Raw genomic sequence first — 25361 nt, 5'->3', positions numbered from 1 at the left:
AATGCGAGTTATAGTTCCAATATAGATCTTCCTTGTTCCTTTTTGCACCTAAAATTTGCATATTAAATATTCAAGATAGGAAAGACTACTACCACTAAAGTGGTAAGTAATTTTCAAGAGAACACCCCATGTATTTGAAAAATTAAACATCAATGCTAAATAAGCCAGTTGAAGCTATCAATTAGGAGTGGAACAGCATAAGACTTGTAATTTAGTCAAAATAACTAATAAAATATTGAAATGACTTACCAAACACGTGAATTTTAATATAATTGACTCGATAAAAATTTAAAAAAATAAAAGAAATTGATAGTTAACAGAAATCACGAAATATCGGCAATATAGAGTATACTACCACACGAAGTCGTACTAATAAGCAATTTCCAAAATTAAATTATCCTTAATATCAATGTCCTTTCCTTTGTTTTAATGGTTTTTCTTTTAACTCTTGACTAAAACAAACTTAAGACCACTTTTTGTTTGGGTGAATCCTGTATCCTCAACTGGAAATTAAGAATTAATTTTACAAAACACTAAAATCTATTTAAAGGATGATCTTTTTCATTCTCTCTCTATACATGTAGACTTAAAAGAATCAAATTCTTGATTATATGTTTAAAAAACAAAGTTATTTATCAAACTATATCCCACTATATTAGTGCCTAACACCACTTATCTCTATTAGAAATCGAAGTATAATAAGTTGCAGGGCAAATTAACAAGGACAGGGAGATGAAATTTTAGAGTTCAACATCATGCAATGCTATGCACAAAACCCATGCAATGCATTATCTCCAACAGGATAATTCCGTGATATCCCATAAATCAAAATTTGGACAAAACAGCTGATGGCATATACTCCAAGATTGACGAAACTAGTGTCTCGGACAAACAAGTGTGGGCATTTGGAGAAGATGCACACTTTTACTACCAAAAGTAAATGAATATCTTAAATACAACAAAACTACTCATTAAATTGCACCTGTCCTTCTCAAGAGATAAACGTGACAGCAATAAGAGCCATCATCATAAGAGGGTGAAACATTTATGAAATGACATTAATTAATTTCAGAGGTTATCAACAAAAACAAACTGTCATAGCAAATGGCATTAACAGTAACAACTAAAAAAAAACTAGATTCCTCTCCAGCTATAAGCTGAAATATTATTAACCAAAAAAGAAAACAAATTATTGAAATATGAATAAACAAAAACTATCACTAACTAGTATCCGATTTTGAAATTTTTAACTTGCTCCAATATTGCCAATTCTAAGTTTCTCAGCGGATCAAGATTATGACAATTAACGATGATCCATAATCAGAAACATGAAAATAGACAAAAACAAAACTACCTTAATTAATTTCAGTGGGTGTCATCGTTGGTGCTGTTTGTGTTGTAAGGATGATTATTATTATTATCTGTACTATCACTACCGGTGCCATTGATTCTTTCACCTGGTTCCAACGATTTCTTCCTGCCAGAAGTGTTCTTGTTGTTGTGCATCCACACCTTGAAGACCCCTCTTGAAACGCCAATCTCCTTGCAGAAATCTTGCACCAATCCTTCATCCCCTTTCTGCATTCTCCAACCCAATTTCTCGGCGAAATTGTGCATTTTTTCTTTCTGTTCATGGCTGAACTTGGTCCTATGCCTCTTCTTCCCACCCGAGTTTTCTGGATTCCAGTGGGAAGAAGAGTTAAAATTAAAACTCATGTGATGATGATGTTCATTTCCAAGGCCCAAGAGCCCGTGGGCTGGTATTGGGCCTTGGAAATGGTGGGAGGAAGGTGGGAAATGATGAGAGATTGGCGGTGGGCTCGGGCTCGACATCGGGCTTGGGCTTGGGCTGGAGCTCGGGCCCGCCCCGTGACGAGACGGTGGCGGGGAGTGGTAGAAGCTTAAGAAATTGGGCCTGGAGTTGGAGCGGTGATGATTTTCCGGTGTGTCGCGGCGACGGTGGAAGTTACGGTGGCATCCACACGCGGCGCACGTTAGCGAGCGCGGTTCGTTGGGGTTGGAGAAAGAGGAGGGCATGAACTCACCGCACCCATCAAGCGCGTGGCCACCAATGCTGGCTGCATGGTTTTTGAGGCACTCTTTGTAGGCAACCGCCGTAGACGGTGGCTGTTGCGGCGGTGACACGGTGGTGGGGTGGTGATGGTGATGGTCCTTGAGGGAGCCGTTGGTGGTGAAGGGTTGTGGTGGGGTTTGAGAATTTGTGTCAAGGGTGTTGGTGTCCTTGGTTAGGTCCATGTATGTGACTTTGTGTAATGCAAGAGTGATTTTTGATATAACAGGAAAAAACAAAGAAAGAGAGAAGGGGTTATAGTTTTGAAAAGTTCAAAGTGTTCCTTTAAGTGTTGAATTGTGTTATGAGAAAATTTAAAAAAAATATAAAGGAAAAAAAAAAAACGAATCTAAAGTTAAGAGTTTGAAGAGGGCTGTCGATGATGGAGGATGATGATGATGGTTTTGTAATGTGACGTGATGACAAAATCTGAGGTTTAAATGGGGTTGTGGGGAAATTCAAAAAGGTCCACAAATCCTTAATAATTAATTGAGATGAGAACGCAAACACGAAGTCAAGTTAAGACATCATGGAAAAATCTAATTTGTTTTCTGAAATTATGGTACTAATTAAAATTGAAACTTCGTGTTTAGTTTCAATTAAAGAAAAGTCTTAGATGATTAATGTTTAGGATAGTGGTTAAAAATTAAAAAGAATCATTTATTACGTAAATTATAAGAAAACATAAAAAAAAAATTAATATTTTATTTTTTAATAAAAATATTTTTCCCTTAAATTTTTAATAAATATTCTTAAGATATTTGCTTAAAGAAAACCTCACATGAGTTAGTTGGAGGCAATAAATTTAATTGATCCGTGTTGAAGGGACGGAAAGAGTTTGTTTGATCTGAGTCTTGAAAGAGTACGTGGCGGCTTCTAGGAAGTGTTTTACTTATTGCATCGAACCAACAAACATTTGATTCCCTCCTGCAGGACCAGCTCATCGCACTACAATACCAAATGCATTGCTTTCTTGACTTTTTTTTTTACTCCAACTTGTTTTTTTTTTTTTTTTACTTCTTTTTAACTTTTAGAATAATTAATTTAGAAGGTAAAATTACATTAAATTATATTTTGGAAAAATTATAAATTTTGACCTCCCAAATGATCCATCCAAAAGTAAAAAAAAAAAAAATTCAGAAAGATATACAAGAAACAACTTAGAAGTGCATAAAGCAATAACCTTGTGCTAAGGTATGGAAAACTAATTTAGTAAAAAAATCAAATCGAATGGCTGTTATCTATTCGATTTTATATTTAAATAATTAAACTGATTTAAAATTAAATTAATTTTTGAACTATTTTTTAAATAAAAAATATTTAAATAAAAACCAATTTAGTTAACTGGTTTTATAGAAACAATTTAATTAATTAAATTGATTTTATAAAATAATAATTTTTTTTTCTTAAACTAGTTTAAGAAATAAATAATTTGATTTAAATTTAATTACAATCCAATTCAATTGGAATGAGTGTTTTTTTTTTTTTACACTCCTAGCCCGCGCTTTCCCCATTCTTCCCTACAAAACTTCATTTCATTCTTCGTGTCTTATCTTCACCCAAAGCAAAAACATTTCTTCAATTGCTTCAAGGGGTTCAAATGGTAGAATATTTTTTTTACACTATTTAAGTAGGATATTTAGCAAAAACATTTGGATTTAAGTAGAATATTTTTTTTACACTATTTAAGCAGTCAATGTGAGTTACTGGTACTTTGTCAACCGGTTTGTCTCGGGGGATGATTAGATTGTTAAAATTTTGACCGGATTTATGTAATATTGAGTGGGGTTAACATTTTTTTACTTAAAAAAATTGCAAGAAATTCTCTCGTATTAAAAAGTAAACACTTTGAGACCAAAAATGAAAATTTTCCGATAAAAATTTGTCATTCTACCGTACACGCCGTACTATTTCAACTGTGATTCCGGCCAGTAATTTCTTGACACGTGTACTCTAGAGATATACTTACTAACTAGTAAATATTGACGTTATCTTAATTCTTCCACAAATCACGTACAAAATCATATCATGGATTGATATGAAATTAAAAACCCAAGTTTCCTTTGCCGCATTACGTCTCACAATAGAATGGTTTCAAAACTTTTTGAAAAAAAAATTAAATTATATTAAACCCAACATGATACAATAAACGAGATATATTTGGTAGTTAGAAAAAATCAAAAATCTCTCTAATACAAAAAGATCTATATCAAAATGTTAAAATAAATACAACATGTGTATTTGTCTATACATAAAAAATTTAATCTTGCAGAGATGATTTCAAAACTTGTTGTGGTGCTTCCAGGATTCAAATGCACAAGGTATATGTTGCTGGAATATTTTGCAAATGATTGAGGGTAGACTCATAGACCTTATCACAATAAGACAATGCCAATTTTGAAACATTAAGCTTATGAACATACATATAAACAATGCAAGTTCATGTTGGTTCATTTTTCCTAATATTATTGCACATTCTTCATGATCAATTATAATTAATCTCCTCTTTGTGGTTGCTCTGCTACGATTCACAATTATCAATTATTAGTGATAATGCTATGATGAAAAAGGGTGTTGCACCAATCATAAAAGCTATTTCTCCTCACTTTTTGTGGTACAGCAATGGCGTCGTGGCTTGATCAGTAATTCCGATTTTTATCTGCAATTCCGTGATGGAGTAGTTATCTTTGGAGGAGGAAACATAGGTTTTAAATTTCATATCAATAACTGATCAAAAAAATTTCATATCAATATTTTACACGAGATTTGCAGAAAGATTAGGATATTGTCATTACTTGTCTGTTGTGAGTATATCTCGAAATTCATGTGTGGAGTGATTATTCACTGAGATCAGAGCTGAAATGGTGATCCTGGACCAAGATATAATTTCTGGTACTACCTCATTATCTCCAATTACAAATCGTTGGGGCAGGGTTAATACTTTATCAACTTAAATTTTACTACATTTGATTGCAAGACTATAAAAAAAAAATACTTTTCACATCATCATTCTACATTGCTTCTCTAGAAATCGATGTAGCATGTGAGATGGTATTATTTTTATAATATTAAAATCAGCATTATAAATTGTCTCTGATTAGAATCGATATAAATAGGATTTTCACCAGAAATTAATAATCGATATAGTGAATATTTCTATCAATACTACTACAATCACTTAAAAAAAATCCATATAAATAATGCTTTTAACATCAATTGTACTAGAAAATTAATCAAACTAAAAAGTATTTTTAATATTAATTCTTTAGTAATCAATTTAGAATGTAGATATATTTGCAAATTTCTTAAATTTCATACCAAACTTTTAAATTGTTTTAAATGATGTAAAAAGTTTTTTTTTTTTACATTAGTTTTTAATACAATCAATCTAGAATGTTGATATAGTGAGTTTTTATAATGAATCTAGAATGTTGATATAGTGACTTTTTATATTGATTCATCGTACAACAAATGTACAAAGTATTATTAAATCTCAACCGTGTTCATGCGAAATCCTTTCACTCTAAAATAGTACATCGTTGGCAAAAACACCACTTTAGGCTCCTTTTCTAAACTATTTATCAAAAGGGGATTATTTTCAAACTATTTATCGAGGGGGTCAGTTTTTATTTGCATTGCGCCAAAGGTAGGGACGCAATTCAACGGGAAGCTGACATATGACATTGAGCTGTTGTGCCAACAGCTATGCGCAATGAGTTGCTATAACTGCAGTAACGTAATCACTCTTGGACAGACTTTGTCAGCGTGTGTAGTGTTGATTGCTTTTGGCAGCGTGTGACCAGCTGAAAAGGTATTGTGTCATGTCAGTTGGAGCAATCTTTTGCTCAAATTCCCTAAGTACAACGTATTGCGCCATTACTACCGGCGCAATACATACCTATATAAACTCTTGTTCCCCTTCCATCCAGACACACTTACACTTTCTGGTATATTGTTTTTGCATCTCTCCAAATTTTTTTCTCTCTATATTACATCTTTGTTGATATTTCTTCTGTGGGGGTAAAAATCAGTAATATATTTATTAATTTATATTTATTAATTTGTATTATTTTTTTATGTTATTATTGTTAATGAAAATTGTTGATGACATTATTGATTTATTTTGTAGGTTTTATTATAAAAATAAGTTCTTCGATTATTGTTCTGGTTTATTTGAATGGAAGAATATTTCAAAGGGACGATGACATCAGATTTGAAGGCTCTAAAAAGGCTATTCAAATTAAACGTGGTGTAACTTTTGATGGGTTAAAAAAAAAAGAATTCGTGATAAGGTAAAATTAGATAAAAATGAAAGTATATCTACTATGACTTGCCAATTTTTAGTTGCAGGTAAATATATTGCATTGCAAATTTGTGACGATAAAGATGTTGAAACAATGATTGAAAGTTTTCAACAACAACAAGAAATGGGTGTCATTGAATTGTGCGTTGAAGTAGATATTGCCGGTGCTTTTGCGTTGAATGTGAAAAATTCGCTATTATCATGTGGGAATAATATAGTTGGCAATGAATCAAAAGTTCAAAGATTTGTAACAAATTTAGATGAAGATTCTGACGATGATGATTATATGATATATAATTCATATGTTGAGGACTCGTCGGATGAGGAGGAAGATATCAATGATATATCTGACACAGATGAAGAAGGTATATTTAATTAAATAATATTGTAATCTTATAATATTTTAATCTTATAATATGTTTTCGTAAATAGTATACAGAAGAGGCTCGTATTGGTATATAGTTTTAAACCAGTAATGGACATTAAACAGCACTAAAAGATACCTATTTTCATAAATAATTTTGAGAAAAAATCGTATATTACGATTTATTTGCAGGTGGAAGTGAGATTGCATTTTGGGAATCTGCTTCTAATTATAGTAACATTAATTGGAGTCATCCAGATGAAGAAGATATTCGTGGTTTCGATATGGGATCAACCTTCAATATTGGCCAAGAATTATTTGTTGGCATGGAATTTGAAAGCAAAAATGCAGTAAAAAAATGCACTGCAACAGTATGTTATAAAGGTGCACCAAACTTTTAAAGTTGTTGAATCAAAATCACAAAAATATGTTGTTTGCTGCGCAAATCAAAATGATGACATCCTATGCCCTTTTTATATGAGGGCAATTGTATCTAAAAAAACTGATACATGGAAAGTTACACAATGGGGGGACCATACACATGTTTGAATATAAGTATAACACAAGACCATGACAAACTTGTTTCTGATTTGATTGCTACGTGTGTAATATGTATGATTTTAACTATTTTAATTATTCATGTTTGTTTATCATTGATTTGGTTTATGTAGATAATTAATTTTTGTTATAATTATTTTCATATGGATGATTAAAGAAGATCCGTCATTGAAAATTTCTTTGATTCAAGAAAGGATCAGTGGTATGTTTAACTATAAAATTTCATACAGAAAAGCCTGGAAGGCTAAACAAAAGGCCATTATGATTGAATATGGTGATTGGGATGAATCTTATGGCTAACTTTCGTCATGGCTGAAGCACATGCAAAATCATTGTCCAGGATCGTATTATCAAATATGTGACGATGATTTTGTAGTTGGAAATATGGTGAGTCGTGAATACCGTCAATTCCATTGAGTATTTTGGCAAGCCAATCATACAAGTCGACGATACATTCTTGTATGGAAAATATCGTGAGACGCTGTTAATGACAACAACACAAGATGGAAATGGTCATGTTCTTCCGCTCGCATTTGCTGTGGTTGAGGGAGAAACATTAACAGCATGGCCATGGTTTTTGGCACACTTGCGTGAACATGTCACAGATAAAGATGATATATGTCTCATTTCTAATCGTCATGTAAGTATAAAGTCAGTCGTTGCTAATGAAACACTTGGGTGGCAACCTCTCCATGCTTATCATGTTTACTGCGTGTGACATATCGCAAGCAATTTCAACCAGAAGTTCAAGAATGAGAAACAAAAACAAATGTTGAAAAAATTAGGTAAGATTTGACTTATAATATATCTTATTTTTTATGATAATTTTACTGAAATTGGTAATTGGTAATGTGCAGGACACACTCCTTGCAAGCATATATTCGATAGGAATTTAGATAAATTTTGTGATTTGAGTCCTGCCATAAAAACATGGATCGGCAAGATTTCAAAAGAAAAATGGACCATGGCATATGACGGAGGAAGGCGTAGGTACGGTCATATGACAACTAATCTATCTGAATATGTAAATAAAGTTTTTAGAGGTTGCCGCAACATACCAATAATTGCCCTTGTGAAGTTAACATACAGTAGATGTCGACAGTATTTTGTAGATTGCGATTGTAAAGCTCAAAGAGAATTACAAAGCAGTCAGCTTTATTGCTCAAAGGTTATGAAACAGATTCAGAAAAATCAAGAAAAGGCTTGTTCTCACATTGTCCGCATTTATGATATTCAGAGAACAATGTTTGAAGTTGAGGAGGCTTACAATCCTATGTCTCAATGAGGTGGACAAAAGTGGTCAATTAACTTAAACGATCGTTACTGTCAATGCGGTCAATTTAGTACTTACCATTATCCATGTTCCCATATTATTACTGCGTGTGGTACTGTCAGCATCAACTTCTATCAATACATAGATGTTGTATACACAAATGATCATATCTTACGTGCTTATTCTCTATCGTGGTGGCCCCTGGGGAACGAGGATGCGATTCCTCCATCTGATGCGTCGTGGACACTTGTGCCTGATCCAAGTTTTATTCGTATGAAAGGAATGCCAAGATCAACACGGTTAAGGAATGAGATGGATTGGAGGGAACCTTCTCAAACTCATCAAAAATGCGGTAGATGTGGTGTACAAGGACACAACCGACGCAATTGTCCTCTACAATCTAATCACGGCAGTTGTTAATGTCATGAACTGCATGTGATTAGTTATCATTGTCCGATTCAATTCATGATTTTTATTGATGTTTTTTACTCAATTTTGTTACGCACATCTTCAATTAATTCAAACAATTTAAAATAAAACTAACCAATCAGCATCATCATCATCACCATCATCATCATCATGTGTGTTATGGCGGGAGGACGTCCCACATGGTCGCTCCCATCTCCGAGCTTGCTGATCTGGACTCCTTCTCCTATCGCCCCTCCTTTCATAAGCCTCAACAGAAAATTCATTACCTAAATCTACTCCTAATAAATTAGTAATGTTAGGAATGTTTCCCGACACATTCCATGGAGGACCCATTGGGGCGTTAGGTGTTGATATCTGACAACCATGTGTAAATGAAGGGGTTCCCGCAAGAGAAGGAGATCCAAATAAGTCAACCGTAACATATCCTGGTTGTAGTGGAGGTTGCATTCCCATGAAATATGCATCTACATATCACAATATATAACATAATAAGTAAACAGTAAATTAAATAAAATACAATATTAATGGACATTATAAATTAAATTAACACAAAAATTGTACCTGATCAAATTCCGCTTTGATATGGGTACGGATACATGGGGGACATTTGAGATGGCTCTTAGGTGAACTAATCAGGTATGTAATACATTCCATGTTGCCGCTCTAGCATCGCAGGAATAACATGTGCTTCTGCATCCACACTTTCCCTACGTCGCCCTAAACCTTGGGTCTCCACATTCCTGCCCAACATGTCAAACCGTTGACGTTCAAATTGTGGAAGCGAAGGAGGAGCTTCTTCGTGTGCCTCAATAATTCTATCCTCTTCCTCAGCTAAAAGAGTCATCTTATCAAGGCACGACGCCAGATCGTCCAAATTTGACACCCTTCTCCCATATGGGGACAACATGAACTGCAATGTTTCTATAATTTCACCCTGCATATAAATTCTTGTTAAATAATACATATATTTAGAAAACGTATGTAAATAATAACCAATTGTTAAAATGTTAAAAGAAATAAGAGCTACAATAATTAATAAATACCATTAGTCCTCTTCTTGCATGTTGTCGGCTGATATACAATTTGGTTTTACGCCTAAACCACTTCATATACTCAGAATTCACACAGAGGGGTCCAACTTGTGGTGGCGTTTCTTGAAACCGTCTTTCATAGCGATTATTCCATTCATTAAGTGCTGGCTGCAGTAGTCGCCTCCAATTATGTCCACTTTTTCCTTTTAGTGTTAGGCCATGTATATTGCTAGGTTGTAATGGAGGGCCAGGTATAGGTTGTTAGGGTCCAAATTGCCTTATGACTCTATCTGGCTGATGCCATTCAACAACATTGAAACAAATCATCGGCACTACACATCTCCAGATTGCAAACCCAACAAAACATAAATGACTCAACAACGCTTGGACTTCTTCGAAGTAAGAGACCCATAAAAACTGCAAGGCAATTTAAAAATTTGTTAAATAATTACAAATAACAACATTGTTCATTTGAAAAATACATACTTAATTATCTTGCCTCTTTTTATGGTGTCTAATTTAAAACGACAGTGTTCCACACTATCATTGGCCATATGAGGATTTCTATTTTGTAAACATCTGTATAACAATTATGCAACAATAAATAATAATGTGTTACATACAATAATAATTAAAATTATAAATGAAGACCATAATTTAAAAATTATGTGCCTATAGCCAAGTGGACTGTTTTGTTGTTGTGGAGGCACAATCGATGACCCTAATTTAGGGCATCGTTCCCATGCCCACAATTGAAATAAGAGAACGTAACCGCCAATAGATTTCATATTATAATTCGTTGCGTTACACATATCTCTGTATAAATAACTCAATGCAGCATCTCCCCACGCACAAGTATTGAACTCTTCAAAAGCTACCAGAAATTGCAAATATCTCATGGGAACTCTTTTACTACTTTTATCCACCAACAAGACACCTCCAATAAATCTCAAAATCCAAGCACGTGCAAACATTTTGAGGTGCTCTTCGTCGTCCACATAGTCCTGGATATTTGCAAACTCTGAAGCCAACCAGCTTAATTTCAATGAGTTTCCTTCAGCCAATGCATTAACATCTGGCCTGACTCCAAGGTATTGTTCACACATATCAATCCATCAATATTTGTACTGCCAATTAAAGGATTGTCATCCACAGGAAGACCTAGCAACACAAACACATCTTGTAGTGTGATGGCGGCCTCCCCGCATGTCAAATGAAAGGTGTGTGTCTCTGACCTCCACCTTTCAACAAAGGCAGTTACAATTCCTTCATTGATTTGTATCCTACACAATTTTATTGTTGTGTATAATCCAGACTGCTGTAACAGAGGAATAATTTCTGCCAGTGGTTGTTCTACACCCTGATAAGTTGGAATTGCTCGCCTCATTCTTAATTTTCTATCTGCATCCCTGTTCCAAATATGTTGGGACACATGTTGCTTTTGCATCCACAACACATCATTTTCACATGGTCCACATACCACATCAAAACTGGATGAGGATGATGATGAACTTGCCATATCAAATACACTGCATATTATAAACATAATTAAATTTATTTAAAACCTTATTAATAACAACAAATATCAGAAAAAATTTAAAAATTCCATTTACAATCTCACATATAATAATTAAGGTACATGACAGCTTAAAAAAAATCACAATATCATATTACAAAAAATTGTAAAAAGCTAATATTTCAAATAAATTTCTAAACCAAAATCATAATTATTTTAAAACATGTAAGTGTCATTTAATGTCGTTAAATATACTCATTAAATATTTTAAATATGAACACAATATCACATATTTTGAAACATGTAAGTGTCATTAGCAATAATAAAGAATATGAAATTAAAATATTATGAGAGAGAGAACAAACTACAAGAGAGAGAGAGAGAGAGCAAGTTGGGATGGAAGGGAGCAAGAAAATACTTACGGGGAAGAAGGAAGCTGCTGGAAAAGGGGGTGTTATGCAAGTGAGGGAACAACATGTATTTTCAATTTATAAGCGAAGAAGGAGACGAAGGAGTAAGGAGTATTGCGCCAGGGGGGTTGGCGCAACATCTTTATGTGTGTACTTGCGTCACTATGCCCTGTGCAGCACCTGCGCCCTGCACCCTATGCCTATACTGACCAAAAGTGGTTGTGCCACTGCAGCTGTAGCAACCCATTGCGCATAGCTGTTGGCACAACAGCTGAATGCCACATGTCAGCTCCCCATTGAATTGTGCCCCTGCCTTTGGTGCAATGCAAATAAAAACAGACCCTCTCAATAAATAGTTTGAAAACAGCCCCCTTTTGATAAATAGTTTGGAAAAGGAGCCTAAAGTGGTGCTTTTGTCGTACATCGTTTCTAACTCATGTCTCAAATATCCATTCTCGTCATTTCAACCCTTTAATCATTGTTTGTCTGATTTTTGTTGTCATTGCATTATTCAATAGGTGTGTTCTTGTTCTTTGTTACATTATTTTCTCTTTTGTTAAGTTTTTGTGTTATGTTATTAAGTGTTTTTATTGCTCTCTCCGTTCTATAATAATCATCGTGTAATAAGAAAAAATTTATCTTAAAATAATTGTCATTTTAATTTTTCAATATAACATTAATTGTATTTTTTCATTTATATCCCTTATAATATTAATGATATGAGCAAAAAACTAAAATTAAATTAATGATGATAAGATTAATTTTATAAAATCGTTATTCTCTTTCATTTGTTTATTAGGTTTTATTAATCTATGTAAAATAATCTATGACGATAATTAGGATGAGACACAGGGAATATATATTGTGTTTGGTCTCGGTTAGTGTGTATCTTTTATTGTGTTTGTGTTCTATGTTAATGTATGTGTGCTAGTGTGTTTGTTTAGTGGTGTTCACCGGTATGGGTCACCCACAAATCTGAATTGACCCAAATTGATCTGAACAATTTGGGATGAGTCATTTATGTATTTGGGTCAAAACCGAACTAATCAAAATTGTTCATGTACGTGTTGTGTCACAGGTTTAGATTTATAGATCTGATCAAAACTGAAACAAATCGGTCAAAGTTTTTAGAGTTATTTGGTTTGACTTTAAATATTGTTGATATTGGAACTGAAAGTGTTGAGATTTCTTAAGGTATTACTTTCAGGTACATTGTTATTTGTTTCCGTTTTTTCATTTTTTTTCCACGTTTATAATATTAATGAATTATATTTTTTTATTTGTTTTAGCTAATTTGGTTGCAACATTCCTGGTTGTAGCAAATCTGGTTACAACAAAGCTTATTACAAGAAATTAGTTTGTAGAAATTGGTCGTGATATAGACTATTATAGTAAATCTTGTTGAAAAATATTTTATTTTAATTTGTATTAGTCTATTTTAGAATATTAAGTTGATGGTATTAAATGAATCCATTTTATTACTTTTAAACATTTGATAATATTATGTTAATTGTATTGGATATTTGGATGAATCATGATATAAAATAGTAGTTATAAGAAAAGAAAAAAAAAACAAATTTAAATGGATAACTCGTTGGCCCAAACCAAACCAAACCGTTCATGAATTGGTTGGGTTGAGTTGAATTTAAAAAGAATTGTGAAAATTGAATCAAAACAAACTGATCAAATTTGATTGGGTTGAGTCCTGAATTTAGTCAAAATCAATTTGAACCGGCCCACCAACACCCATATGTTTGTTTCTTAGTTGCATGTGTAGGACCTACAAAATATTATAAAAATAAAACTCTTCATATATAAGTAAAAATAATTAATTTCATACTAAATAAGAAAGTTAGTTTATATCATTTAATTATTCTCTTAATCTCATGCAAAAAAATAAGATTATTTTTAAGATGTCCTTCATTGAAACTTATTATCATGAATAAAAAGGAATCATTAAAAATATAATTAGAATTAAATGATGAATTTTTAAACAAGGATAACATTAAATAAGATAAAATTAGTTAGATTTATTTATATTGTCAAATGTATAAATTTTTTTTTTCATAGTGCATGTGTTAGTGTGTGCTTGCCAATTGCCATTGTTTGTTTTTGTTCCCACTGTATTTTCTTTATTTTTGTCAATGTATTAGGTTAGGACATTTTACTTAATTAGTACAATTGAGACTCCTCATCCTACAAATTCCGAGTCAGGTAGCCAATCTATACAACCTACAACAATGGTAGATGTGGTACACAGTTGAAGGGAATGGTTTTAAGCGTCAACCATGATAATGGTGAGGAAATATAGCCAAATGATTTTGATTAATGTAGAAACATGTTGGGGCCAAAGAAGAACATGTGTAAGTGTTCTATAACGCTTTTGGGATGAAGGCAAGCATACTAAAAAAAAAAGAGTGAGATGACGTAGAGGACCGTGTGAAATAGAAGATTTGGCATAGTACCATAATGTGTGACTTCATTTGTAATTATTTTGTAGTTAATTTGAATTATTATTATCATTATTATTATAGTAGTAGTGCATTTGAATTATCATAATTTAAAATATTTATTTATCATAAATTTTAATTTTATAAAAATAAACATTTATCCTATGGATTGCAAATGGTAAAATATGCGTTTAACAAATCAACCTCATAATTTTAAAAAAAAAATTATTTTTTTCAACTTGTTATGGAGCACATCCTAGATTAAATTTTATTAAGAATATTCAGGTTTCTTTAATGATAGTAACGCGACCTGAAAGCTTTCTATTGCTAACCCATATTTAGTGAGAAAAATCAGGAGTCAAGTCTTCTTTTCTTTAATGCGGTTCTATATTTGTGGTGATTATTAAGAATGGAAGTTCAAATCCAACAGTTCGTGTTTCCTTTACGTGACGGGGATTAGGGATCGAATAACAACGTTGATCAATTCAAATCAAACTTTGACTAAAGAAATGTGCAATTAGCTTAGCTAGCAAGGTCGTCGATAATTTTGAAGCCATATTCAAATCATTAATTATCTAATCCTTAGAATTCACATAAATAATATTTTTATGACTTTGATTTATATTGGATCCAATAGCACGATTGGATCGATGATAGTCATATGCTAATTAATCTTCACATACACACTCACACTCAGCCTAGCTACACACTACTCTTATCAAATCAAGCACAATGTGTGATCATAGTCATTTATGCTAAATGCTACTAATTATAATCTTCTCTCTCCCTCATGGAACTAATCCCCAATCAAATCATGCATGCTACACTAGAATCCAAGGAACAAAACGTGTGTTCAAATGGGTTAGCGATTCTTTCTCAGCATCGACAAGACATGTTAAGATTAAGGCGTGCCTAATTTGCTGGGATTATAGAAGAAAATTGTGTATAGCTAAATGACACAAACTTTTAAAGCACCAATCAAATGAGTACTGATTTATATTGCTGTGAAGAAATAGAGAGCACTCCAAGCCACGAAATTTGGCTTTTTGTAATTTGGGATGGCTGAAAGAGTCAAAACCACCCTCAATTGAATGAAGCAGTCCTCTGACATCTATGTCATCATCATCAAACATAGCATGCGCGTAGTAGTGAGTGACACAAAGTAGCATAGGCAAGAATAATTTGACCTAATGAATTAATTTCTGAAAACACAGCTTTAATATGGTACAAGAAATATTGTAGTAATTGTTTCTCTATAAACCCCAAAGATGGGAAAATTGAAAGCTGAAACCTGGGCATGAGGAGCATTCATGTTTCTCCTTCTGAAACTTTGTCCCTAAGAAATAACCTATAATTGTTTGGCTATTATTACATTTTTGTTTTGAATACAAATGGTAAATGAGAGACCACATACGTGGTTTTTGTGCTATTGAATTTGCGGTAAGTGAAGCATGTTATGATGTTAATGTTATTATTACCATCCAGTCAACTTTTCACATTCAAGGGTGTCAACAGGACAAGTTAACTTTTGCATTGGAGGATAGATAGACAATATGATCAGATTCCTTGTTTTTAGTTTAAGAAATAGAATAAAGCTCTAAATTTGTTCCTATCATATCTAGAAAAATATACATTAATTTCTTAAAATACTTGTTATGGGGTTCTTGAAAATCTAATTATAAGACGTGTTTATCTTTCTATCATCTTTAATCTCTAACCGGTACACACATTTAACACGGATGTACATGTTTAACACGTTATAAATTGTGCACTATGGAAATGATTAGGCCAACAAAGAAGTACCTTTCACTCTAGTGCATGTTTGTCGGAAAAAACTCTGTAATTTCAATGTCATAATGCTTGTTTTATGTTGATTTTCCCCTAATTTTATTTGTTTTAAAAGTTGAGAAGTTCAAAAACTAACTGATGTTAAGGACGTGTTGGGTACAACAAACAGAGATAATTTTGAGAAGAGAGAAAGAATACTTGATGGTTTGGTATGTGAGATGAGTGAGAGAGTTTAGTTTGAATGTGGTGGTTCCATCAGTACAACTTTTGTCTCTTAATAATAAATGTATCATTTTATCCTTTTGGTTGTTTTCTTTTGATTTTTTTTTAAGTATAACACAACTTTTGAGGGTAATATAATATTTCAATTAGTTCATGCAATTATCTCTATCATATTTCTCTTAAATTAAATAACAAAACATAAAACATATTAGTTCTGGTTTTAATTATATATAACAAACAATTATCTAATTCATTAAAATCAATAAAAATAATTAGATTAGTTAACTTATTATAAATTTTAATTCTATTCCATGACTAGCAATGATTACTTTTGAAAAGATAATTTTTTTGAAAAGATAATTTTTCAACCAATGAACTTATTTTGTTTTGTTGATAGCTAAATGAAGATACTACTTTTATGGAAAATGAGTGTGATCATTAGGGGTGAAAGGAAATTTACCAATAAAGTTATCCTATGTATGTTTCTTATAATTAAGACCAAGAAAATGTTTTTATATATATATATATAGGATTGGAAGTGATATCATTTTATTGCTACTCTATTTTTCCTCTTTTTAAATTATTTCTCTTCTATTTTCATCTTTTGTATTTCTTTCTTCTAAACTAAATACACCATAAGAGTAATGTAAAAGAGAATAATTGTTTTTAAGAAAGGTATGTACATTGCAATGAATTAAGGATTATCATATAATTAATAATTTATTGGTAAATAATATTATTAGTGTCTTAAAAAAATAATAATAATGTAACTTCAGTATGTATAAGGACAGAAAAGTAACATTCACTCTAATTTAAAACAAAATTTATAAAAAAAATCATAATAAAAGACTTGATTCTTAATAGCATAATTTTTTTTTATTTGAATGATATTATTACCCAGCAATGTTGATCATCGTAAATAATTAAGTTTCTTGAACATGTTAATGAAGATTCAATTCCTAATCATGTGTATAAAAAGACTTTCTTGAAAAAAATCTACATCAGTAATCTTTATATCTTCATGTAATTAATCTTTAATTGTCAATTGGTATCTTTGATCCACACTTTTAAAAAAAAGGAATAATGATATTATTCACATAAAATATTTTTCTTTATTAATTGTCTTGGTTACATAGATGATTTATTTATTTAAACAGATAAAAAATATTTACATAATACTGTAAATGAGTTTGACAGAAAGATTTTTTATGTCACATCCCATTTTTGGCTTAATGCATGTAAATTGTTTAATGTTCCCTTTATAACCTTTTTTTTTCTTCTTCTTCTCTCCCACCATCTCTATCAATCATGCTCGTGACCACCACCACCACCACTCACCCCCTCTTTCCTCCTAGTCGAGCCGCCACCTCCGTCCCCAGGATCAATGCGCGCCACCTAACCACGATCCATTAGTTGTGCCACCACCTCCTCTGCCTCGAATTTGTACGTAATGGCATTGTTGTTGTGCGCGTGATTATGGCACCACCAATCGCAACTGCCACAAGCGAGTGAGACTAATAAAGAGCCAAGCTCGATTCAAATCAGCACACACCTAATCGAAATGGAGTATTGCCCCAGATTTATGCACAATGGTGACGCCTTCGCCATGAAACACTATAGTCTCTCCTTCTCACTTTCTCTTTTGTTCGCCACTTTCCCCAATGACACTAACAACCTCCTCTTCCTCTCCCCCACCCCTTCCTCTCACTCCTCCACTTTTAATCACAACTCTGTGACGCCATAAAAAAGAAGGCATTGGATACATGTTCAATTCCCAGATCCCTTATTGCTTGGTGCACCATGTCCTCGTCAACCTTAAACTATGTGCATTTCATCATCACCAATTACGGATTGGTCAATCCATAATTCAAAGCAATTGATCTATTTGTAATACATTAAAACAAAACATTGTACATTAGTCAATCCATAATAATAATAAGAATACAATTACGGATTGGTCAACCCGTAATACAAAATAATACACAAATTGTCAATATGTAATTGTATTAGATGAATTGCAGATTAATTAGAGGTGCGATGATGGAGTAATGATGTCAGAGTTGTGGCAGAGGAGATCTTGTAGCAAGATCTGAAGATTTAAACGAGGCACAATGATGGAGTCATGATGTCGAAGCTGTGATGTTGGAGGTGCAATGCGGCCAATGTGTTGCAAAGTAATTCAAAGTGTTAACTCATGTATGTTTAGTGGTTAACTCTGTTAGGTATATAGTTAAGCATTATTGATAAGTGATTAACACTATTTGTTAGAGTGGTTAACTCAATAGTTTCTGTTATGTCATCTGATATAAGTGACTTGTGTATAAATACCTATCTGTAACACAGTGAATACAAGTGATTGTGTGATCAATAATATTTTCTTTCATTCCTCTTATTTTCTCTTTAGAGTGTGGGTTTGTTCTTTCCTTTATCTCCAAAAAATTGGTATATAGAGTTTCTTGCGATCCAAGACCTGTGTGTGTGTGAGAGTAATTAAGAGTGAACCTTCTATATTTGAAGGTTGGGTCAAACAACAATCTTCCTGCACAATTTCCAATTCTTGAATGCAAGAATTAGGATAGATGGGATGTGCAAATGAGGGTGTTGTTAAAGTTCAAAGGTGTGTTGGACATTATGATGTCTAGCTATTAAGAAGTAAGTGAAGGTTCTTCAGCTACAGAGATAACAGCCCACAGAGAATGAGAAGAAGGATTGCAAGACTTTGTGCCTGTTGCACCAAAACATAGACACAACCAACTTCGACACGATAGAAGTTGCAACCACTGTGAAGGAGGCATGGGAAATCTTGGAGAAGTGTCATGCAGGTGCTGAAAAGTTGACGAAGGTGAAGCTTCAAACCATGAGAAGATAGTATAAGTTACTGCAAATGGCAGAAAATAAGAAGATGGTGGATTATTTCCCAAGAGTGATCAACCTCACTAACTCTATGAAAGGTTGTGGGGAAAACATTCTTGTGTTCTCTTGACTTAAGAAAGAAGTATGGGAACTTTGCAAATGAGTGTCACAACAACAATAATCAACAAAGAAAATTTGATAATGAGGCTCACTTGGCACAAGATAATGATTTCAGTTCAGATCCAATTGTGTTTATGGTGACACCAAATTTTGATTTGGGGAATTTTGAAACTTGGTATCTTGACTCAGGTTGCTCTAACTATATGACCATTCATAGAGAATGGTTAATTGACTTTGATGGTACCAAGAAGAGTAAGGTCAGATTCGCAGACAACATAACAATGCCTGTTGAAGGAGTGGGAAATGTGATTATTAAAAGGAAAAATGGGAAATTTGCAATGATTTCTGGTGTTCTATATGTGCCAAATATGAAGAACAATTTGCTTAGTGTTACAACGTGGGCCATGACGAGACGACGAAATAAAAATAGATAAAAAAAGATAAATTGTTTTCTAAAAAATGGAAAACTTGGGGAGTCACCACCAACGTTTATTTAAGGAAAACGTCGGGAAAACAAAAAAAGGATAAGGAATGGTCTACGGTTTGAGAAAAAGGATTCGAGAGTCGTTTATGCACAGGAAAGGTATTAGCACCCCGCACATCCGTCATGACAACGACAACCTTTAATTAAGTGTGTTAAAAAATACAATGACTTTTAATTATTTATCTTTCCTTAAAAACATGCATTATATTTTGTTGTATTTTCTTTTATTTAGAAAGGGAAATCAAATTTTTATTATTAGAAACAAAAGGGATTTTTTTATTTTATTTTTAGTTTTTTTTGGGTCAACAAGGGATTTATCATCGTTCCTACGTATCCCTAGGTGCAATGAAGAAATTAGACTTACATAGTTCTTTGTAAAAAACCGATTGCATGTTAGGTTGATTTTATTTATTTTACTATTATTTTTTTTGAAAGATTTTGGTTTTGTGGCAAACTTTGTGAATTCAAGCAAGTTGGAGACCCAACATGACATTCACAAAATTTATTCACACTTCATTGGAACACCGCCAAACAAGTCGAAGACACAACATAGAGTGCATGTAACATGAAAAAGGAGAATTGAGTGAACATTTATTTGAGACTGTTACCTTTTTGGAAAAGACTTTAGTTTTGTGGTAAACTTTATGAACTCAAGCAAGTCGGAGACCTAACATGTCATTCATAAAATTTAATCACACATTATTGAAACACCACCAAGCAAGTTGGAGACCCAACATGGAGTACACATAATGTAAGCATGTACTAAAGAATGCTAATGCGGATTTGCAAAAAAAAAAAATGACATAGTGCTAAAAATTCAGATAAATAGGATGAGAATAGAAAGGGATAGAATAGAAGTGGGGAGTACACTTAGTAATTAAGGATACAACATTAAAACATGGGAGAAATAAAATGAATAATGAGATATTTACAATGCATTATTAATTAAACTAATTAGCTAGACAATGATTAAAAAAATCACTTTGAAGAATAAAATAAATGATAGAGACCATAAAGAAATAAAATAGAATAAAGAGCTATCCACAAATATTTATAATTATTTTAATTTTCTTTTTTTTTAAGTCAAAGGGTTGACTTGGACTTAGTTAACACTGACAAAGTGTTTACATGGCGGGCCTAATCACCATCATAAATGACAGGGGTGCACATATAAAGAAAGAGGTGTAACCATTAGTTTTACTTTATTTCAGACTAAAAAAACGGGCTGGGCCCAAAATGAAAATAGTGCATATATGGAAAAATGGGTGTAAATAGTTGTGTTTATTTTATTTGACTTCACAAAATGGGCTAGGCCCAAAATGAAAAAGGGGTGCTTGTATGAAAGACGGGGCATAAATAGCATTTTCTGTTATATTTCAGATTTTGCAAAAATGGGCTAAGCCCAAAACGAAGAAAAGGGTGCATGTATAAAATACTAGATGTGGATAACGTTTCTATTTTATTTTAGATTTTGCAAAGATGGGTATGCCAAAAATAGAAAAGGGGTGCATGTGTTAACAAATGAGGTGTAAACAATTGTTATTTTTTAGGTTGGGTTGGAACTAGGTCAGGGCGACTTGGCCCAACCCATGATTACGCAATAGGGTTGAAAAACCCAAGTCGCCTCGCGTAGAAAATAGCAGAAACCACCACAGAGGGTGGCATGTGCTTGTGGCACCACTAGTGCAAGGTCCAGCGGCACGAGGAAGCCAAGGGGCGATGGTAGCGCAGAGGTGCAAAAAAAAAAGAAAGAAAGAGAAATAACAAAGATGAAATAGGGATCTAACGCCACCGACAAAGGGCCCAAGGGCGAATGGTGATGGCAACACTCCTACACTACCATGGGATAACGACAAATAGTGGCGATGGCGGGGAAAGAGGCATTGCGGCGTCTCCGGAGTTGGCAAAAGACATAAAACAAAACAAAAACACATCGAAGAAGCATTTGCACAACCATACAAAATAAAGGAATGAGAAAAAAAAAAGATCAGATTGTGTAGGCCTCATCGGCGGCCATGGTGGAGTCACCACAGAGGGTGGCGCGATGGTTCGAAGAAAAGAAAAAGAAGAAGGAGAAGAGGAGGAGGAAGAAGAAGAAGAAGAAGAGATAAAAAAAAAACAAAAATAAGATGGTGAGAAGGAAATGTGAGAGAGTGAGGAATGAGAGGTTACCTGATGACCCTTTCCTTTTCTCTGACAAAGCTCGCCAAATAGCACCGACAAGTTGATTCTTTTTCCTTCCCAGGATCCGTGCCTCTCTCCTAAATTCCAAAGACCTTCCTTTTTCATTTTTATGTATTGTCCTGTCTCTCTTGACCTAACAGACTCTCTTTGAGAGCCCAATAGGTCACACACCATATATATATATATATATTCTTTTTTTTCTTTTTTCTTTCTTTTTTTATTGTTGTGTTTTTTCCTTTTACGTTTTCTTTCTTCTTTTCTTTTTTTTTCACGTTTTCTTTCTTTGTTTCATTTCATTTTTTATGTGTTTTCTTTTTTTATATATATATGTTTTTTATTTCTTTTTTTTTGTTCCTTTTTTTCTTTTGTTATTTTTTTAGAGGGGTCCTGACAAAATTAGGTCTGACACTTAGCATAGGACAAATACTAGAAAAAGGCTTTACTATGCTTATGTAGTATGATCACTTGGAGGTGCTTGACTCCAATCAAAGAAAGATCTTAAGGGTTCCCTTGGCACAAAATAGGACCTTTCATATTCAAATTAATACTGCTGAAAATCAATGTTTATATGTGGAAGTGGTTAGTGATTCATGGCTATGGCACTTGAGATTTGATCATTTGAAGTTTACGTGCCTAAGCTTGTTGAAGTCTAAAGAGATTATATGTTGTAATTCAAACTCTAGAGAAGGTATGTTGCAACTGTTTAATTAGTAAACAACCTAGGAATTCATATAGTTCCTACATTCCAATAAGAGCTACAAGTTTGCTTGGGGTGTATTCTGATGTGTGTGGCCATTTGAGGTTCCTTCTCTTGGTGGGAACAAATATTTTGTTTCGTTTGTAGATGAATTTAGCATAATGTGGTGGATCTTTCTTATCAAGTCTAAGTCAATTTTTTTTTCAATCTTTAAGAATTTCAGATTACTTGTTGAAAAGCAATTTGAAAAACAGATTAAGATATTTAGGATTGATGGTGGAGGTGAGTATACCTCTAAAGAGTTTAAAGATTATTGCAAGGGAGTTGGCATTCAACATGAAGTGATTGCACCTTATACTCCTCAACATAATGGCTTAGTTGAAAGGAGAAATAGAACTTTACTCAATATGACTAGAAGCATGTTGAAGGAGAAATAACTTCCTTACTATTTTTTGTGAGAAGCAGTTGTCATTGTTGCTTACATTCTGTATAGATGTCCCACAAAGAGAAACCAATCCATGGTTCTTGAAGAAGTTTGGACAAAGGGAAAACCCTCTACGAAGAAATTGAAGGTTTTAAGATCTTTGTGCTTCAGGCATATTCCAAATGAGAAGAAAAAAAAGCTAGATGACAAGAGTAAGCCAATGACACTTGTTGGGTATCATTTAGCAGGGTCATACAGTCATACTGGTTGTACAATCCTGTAAATAAAAAAATAATAATCAGCAAATATGTTTTTGTTGATGAGAAGAGTAGTTGGGATTGGACGGCTCAATCCTATGTTCCTATGGCACTTGGAAAGGATCACATGAATGAAGTACAAAGGAGTCAAAAATGTGATCCACAAACTAGGAATCACATAGATGATGAACAAAGGAATGAAGAATGTGATCCTCAACTAGAGAATTTGAGGCCTCAAAGAAATAAGAGGTTGCCATAAAGACTTAATGATTGTTAAATGATTTCTGATAATATGATCATAGCTGATGAGGAATTGGTTTACTTGGCTTTGTTGGCTGCAGGAGAACCAATCCATTTTGATGATGCAATCAACACCGAAGTGTGAAAAAAAGATATGATTGAAGAACTTCATGCAATTGAAAGGAATCAAACTTGGGAATTGGTTGAGCTTCCTTATAATAAGAGACCAATTGTTGTCAAATGGGTTTGTGGCTAAGCATAAAGTAAGATTAGATGCAAATGAGTTTTTGCAAAGAAAAGGCTTAGATTTTTTAGAGGTGTTTGCACTAGTAGCAAGGCTTGAAACAGTAAGGTTAGTAATTGCATTAGCCAATTTCAAGGAGTGGAAATTGTTTCAACTTGATGTAAAGTAAACTTTTCTCAATAGACCTCTTGAGGAGGAAGTCTATGTGTCACAACCTCCCGAATTTGAAGTAAAGGGAAAAGAAGATAAGGTGTTCAAACTAAGGAAAGCCTTGTATGACTTAAAGCAAGCCCCTCGGGCTTCGAACAAAAGAATAGATTCATTCTTACTGCATTTGGGCTTTATTAAATGTTTTGTGGGGCATGGGATTTATGCGAAAGCCAAAAAAAATGTGGATTTGATCTTGGTCTGTTTGTATGTTGATGATTTGCTCATTGCAGGAAGTGATTAAGGAGAAATTAAAGACTTTAAAGTGAAAATGAAAAGTCTGAATTTGACATGACTAATTTGGGTGAGTTAACATATTTTCTTGGCATGGAGTTTGTGCAGATTGATATAGGGATGATCCTACATCAAAAGAGATACATTCATGAAGTCTTGAAGAGGTTTAGTATGGTTGACTGCAACATAGCACCAACACCACTAGAAGCCAACATCAAACTAGTCAAAGATGAGGCAGAAAAGCCAGTTGACAACACTTTGTTCAAACAATCAGTTGGCTCCTTGAGGTATGTGTGCAATTGCAGACTAGATATTTCCTATGGTGTATGCCTTGTCAGTAGATTTATGAAGGATCCTAAAAAATCACATCTAGTTGCAACCCTAAGAATTTTGAGATATTTGAAGGGAATTTCAGATTATGGAGTTTTGTTTCCTAAAAAAGTAAAACCAGTGTAGAATTAAACTATTTGGACACTCAGATTCTGATTGGTTTGGAGAAAACGTGAATAGGAAGAGCTCTATGGGATATGTGTTCAGATTCTATGGTGCACCAATTTCATGGTGTTCAAAGAAGCAAGATGTAGTAGCTTTATCTTCATGCGAAGTTGAGTACATAATTTCCTGTCATGCAACATGTCAAGCTTTGTGGTTTAGATATTTTCTTGAAGAAATGCATTTGGGACTTAAGAGTGCTATGCAATTGTTGGTGGACAATAAATCAACAATTAGCTTGGCTTAGAATCCAGTTGCTCATAGGAGGAGCAAACATATTGAAACCAAAAATCATTTTCTGTGATCAAGTTAATAAAAGGAGATTAGAGTTTTGTTTTTGCAAGTCTAAACAGCAAGTTGTAGATATCCTAACAAAATCTATGAAGATTGAAAGATTTAAAGAGTTAAGGAGAATGTTGAATATGGTGCCTTTAGAAACTTTGAATTAAGGAAGAGTGCTGTAGGGTAATTCAAAATGTTAACTCATGTGTGTTTAATGGTTAACTTTGT

General features: G+C 33.3%; 1 protein-coding gene across 1 annotated transcript; it reads right to left on the bottom strand.

The window, feature by feature from the left end:
• Positions 1–1044: 1044 nt before the first annotated feature.
• Positions 1045–2476, bottom strand: LOC100817446 (zinc-finger homeodomain protein 11). Its single transcript, XM_003517744.5, has one exon. The coding sequence runs from the start codon at positions 2254–2256 to the stop codon at positions 1366–1368; it is 891 nt and encodes a 296-aa protein (XP_003517792.1). The 5' UTR covers positions 2257–2476; the 3' UTR covers positions 1045–1365.
• Between the last annotated feature and the right edge of the window lie 22885 nt (positions 2477–25361).

The sequence above is a fragment of the Glycine max genome, chromosome 1, assembly GCF_000004515.6.
Source record: "Glycine max cultivar Williams 82 chromosome 1, Glycine_max_v4.0, whole genome shotgun sequence".
NCBI lineage: Eukaryota > Viridiplantae > Streptophyta > Magnoliopsida > Fabales > Fabaceae > Glycine > Glycine max.
Note: the sequence above shows the minus strand (reverse complement) of the source record. Positions and strands in the feature narration are given on the sequence as shown.